The 4,078-nt window shown below is 32.6% G+C and overlaps 1 protein-coding gene across 1 annotated transcript; it reads left to right on the forward strand.

Moving 5' to 3' along the window:
• Positions 1–795: 795 nt before the first annotated feature.
• On the forward strand, positions 796–3,699 carry LOC132611017 (probable aspartic proteinase GIP1). Its single transcript, XM_060325432.1, has 2 exons — positions 796–1,408; positions 2,871–3,699. Exons 1-2 carry the CDS (start codon positions 866–868, stop codon positions 3,576–3,578), a joined length of 1,251 nt encoding a protein of 416 aa, XP_060181415.1. The 5' UTR covers positions 796–865; the 3' UTR covers positions 3,579–3,699.
• The last annotated feature ends 379 nt before the right edge of the window (positions 3,700–4,078 follow it).

Here is a 4,078-nt window from a genome sequence, read left to right on the forward strand (position 1 = left end):
AAATAAAGGAAGACTTTTAAAATATGTGGTCCAAAATAAGCCTTAGGTATTTGTGTGACTGTAAATCATTTCATAAAGTTAAATTATTTCTAACTATAGAAATATGTCAATCTTTTTGAGACAAATTAATAAGGAAATTAATACAATCTTTTTGGGATGAAGGGAGTGCTAAATTTTAATTTCATTATTTCATTTTCTTATAATTTATTTTTTTACCAAATAAAATTAATATTTTTATTTTCTTTATTATAACATAACAAAATTAATTTTTTAAAATACAATTTTGGGTTAACTATACTAGACACCCTTGTACTATGACTCAGTTACGGATAGAACCCCTATATTTTAAAATGAAACACTTACACACCCTAAATTATAAAAATACTACACTACCTTACACTCGGGGGCGAATTTATGTATAAAAAACGGGTCAATCCATAATCACCCGACTAAACTAGGTATATTATGTATATAATCCTTAAAAAATATTTAATATTAACTAAAGGAACACATGATCAAATAAGATCAAATGAAGCATTGATTAAGTGGTGGATTTAATCTTAAATCCTGTAAGATCGCTGGATCCAACCCTACTAATGCACTCCTCTTGAAATACTGAAGCCGCCCCTCTTTAGAACTTCATCCACTTTATGATTAGCCAATATCAACTTAAACGTTGGATGAACTGATTTAACCGAATCAAAAATAAAAATAAAAAGTTAATAAATAAGCAAATTATGATGCCGCCCCTATTTTCATGACTTTAAAAGTTGAAACCATGCAACCATAAATAATGAATCCGTGCTTCACTTCTCCTCCAAAAGCAAATAAAAGTTAGAAATGCCCATTTCTTAACAAACACAAAATGCTTCTTTACTTCTTCTTTGCTTTTTCTCTCTTTATTTCCCCTCCTTCTCCTTCTCCTTCTTCTTTAGCACCCATAACCAAAGACCATGAAACTCATCTCTACACACTCTCCCTTTACCTCAAAACCCCACCACAAGCCACAACTCTCCTCCTCGACTTAAACGCTCCTTTCAGTTGGATCCATTGTTCTGACAACAACAACATTTCCTCAACATACCATTCCATTTCATGTAACTCACCTTTATGTTCTGCTCTTGGTTCACGTGCTTGTGCCAAGTGTCACCACTCTCCTAACACCGACTGTTCTAATGACCCGTGTATTCTATCTCCGTTAAACTCTGTTACTCATAAAACGTCGACAGGAAAGGTTATTACTGGCTCGCTTGCGTTGCCGGTAACGGATGGTAGGAATCCGGGACAACTTAAGGGGTTTGATGAGTTCTTGTTGTCTTGTTCCAAGAAGTCTTTGCTTAAAGGACTTACTAAAGGTGTTGCCGGTTTGGCTGGTTTAGGCCGGTCCAGATTCTCGCTTACAACTCAGGTCCAATCACTTCTCCAACCCATCGAATAATTTTCTTTAGCTAAAGTTTCTCTAATAGTTATCGAAATTTTAAAATAAGTATGTAGTAGTAAATATCTAGTGGCCGTTTGGCCATAATTTTTTTTAGTTGAATTTCAGAAAATCATGTCTGGCCATAAAATTCTGGAATCAACTTGAAGTTTAATTTTGGAATTTTCGGAAATTTGAAAAAAAACCAAAGGGTCGTCTTCACTTTTTTTTTTCCCACTCTATCACTCACAATTTTTTTTTTAAAACTACGTCAATTTGTATTTATGGCCAAATACAATTTCAGTTTTTAAATAATATCATTTTTCATTTTGAAAACAAAGCTACTTTTAGTAAATTTCACAATTTTCATGGCCAAACAGGCTCTTATTTTAAGAGGATTAATGAAATGAATATCATAATAATTCACAATGAAAAATAATGTGATCCAGGTATTTCAATACGAGTACCTCCTATCTGATAAATTAATCTGACGAGCTGAATTAAAAAAAAAAGATTATTTTACTGTACTTTTTTTTGAATTCTCTTATTTTTTAACTAATTCATGGGGGTGTTAATCAAGTAAGACGTTAAAGGATAAATAAAAATAATGATTTAGATAAATATTTTTATGATTTATGTTACTCCTTTTGTCAATTACACTGTTTGACTTTGAGCTGCGGTGTAATATTTACATTTTAAGGATAATTTTCTAAAAACAAATTGTGCAAAAATATATGCAAGAAAAGGGATGGTCTAGATGTAGATTCAGAATCTAAGCTTATGGATCGCTCAAAGACCTCAATTTCATATATACTTAATACTAATATAACTAGTGGACATTTTAAATATTTATAGATATTTAGTGGCCACTTTAAAACATATATATACATGGGCGGAGCAAAAGTTAGTGAGTTCGCGTCACCAGTAGGCTTCATTCTAAATCCGCCCCTGGATGGCCGGTTGAGTACGAACTCGAGAAAATAAAAAAAAGTATGTCTAAACACAAAATTTAAGAAATTTCTTACATGTATATGCGCTTATAAATTATCTCATTAAGAATAGATTTTGAATTTTAAACTTTAGTTCTTTTTAAATACAAAAAAGTGAGTTTTCGAGACATACTAAAAAAGTAGTATTTTTTGACGTATATATTAGGATAGAGAAAATAACAGATGTCCTTATTTTGCGGCATGTAAAAACCTTAAGAAACATGTTTTATTTAAAATAATACTTTTATGCATTAATTTAAAATCTTGATTTCATTTTTCCAGGTAAGCACTTCGTTTTCGTCATCACTGATACTTTGAGACATAATAAAAAAATATGACATATATATTAGGACAGAGAAAATACTAGATGTCCTTATTCTGCGGCATGTAAAAACCTTAAAAAACATACGTATTTTATACTTTTATGCATTTATTTAAAATCTTGAACTCATTTTTTTTTGCAGGTTAGCACTTCCTTTTCGTCTACACGCACTTTTGCTCTATGCTTGACCGGTTCACCTTCAGCTCCTGGAGTTGCTTTCTTCGGTTCACTTGGACCTTATCACTTTTTACCTGAAATTGACCTTTCAAAAACACTTCATTATACCCCACTAGTCCAAAACCCGGTTCAAAGTGACTATTTCATTAGTTTGACTTCCATAAAAGTCAACGGAGTAAATGTACAACTGGACCAGAATAATATCCTAACCAAGCTGAGCACAGTGACTCCATACACCACACTACAAAGTAACATCTACAAAGTATTTACCGAGACATTTGTAAATGAATCTGCTAAGGTTAACCTCACAGTAACAAATCCTATGGAACCGTTTAAGGTTTGTTATAATGCAGATGAGGTATTGGATACAAAGGTAGGACCAGCTGTGCCAACCGTTGATCTTGTGATGGAGGGTGATGATGTGTTTTGGAGAATATTTGGATCAAATTCAATGGTTAGGATTGCAAGAGATGGAGTGGATGTATGGTGTTTAGGGGTTTCGGATGGTGGGATTAGGACTGAGACATTGATCGTAATTGGAGGACATCAAATGGAGGATAATTTAATGCAATTTGATTTGGATCAACAAAGATTAGGGTTTAGTTCTTCAGTTTTAGCATATAACACCTCATGTTCTAATTTCAACTTTACCACTGTTAGTAACTTGAGTTGAAATTAACTTAAGAGTAAGACAATTTACATTCTGATGAATTTCTTTTTTCCTTTGTTTTCTTTTGCTCAATAGTTTCTTCGTACTTAAATGAATGTTGTGGGATTTGCAATCTTTGTTTCAACCATGTTATTCTATTATTTGGAAATTGTTATGTCTCAACATTGTTTTAAGAATAACATATGAATTGTAATGTATTTACTGTAAAGTAGAACATAAATGAATACATATTAATAGTCGAACCCCTAAAGAACAACACCTCAAAACTGTTGGGCTTAAAACGGCCCGAAGATACTCTTAACATGATGTGATATTGTCCTCTTTGCGCACGATTTTTCTCAAAAGGCCTCACAGCATTAAGAGTATCCAACTCTTATAAGTAGCTACTTTTTCTTTTCAGCTACCAATGTGATACTTTGTTTGCACACCCAATAATCTCTCCCTCGAACTAAGTTCCACATAACTCATTACGGGTCAGAAATTCAACATGTCTTTGTGCCACT

The sequence above is a fragment of the Lycium barbarum genome, chromosome 9, assembly GCF_019175385.1.
Source record: "Lycium barbarum isolate Lr01 chromosome 9, ASM1917538v2, whole genome shotgun sequence".
In the NCBI taxonomy this organism is placed as follows: Eukaryota; Viridiplantae; Streptophyta; class Magnoliopsida; order Solanales; family Solanaceae; genus Lycium; species Lycium barbarum.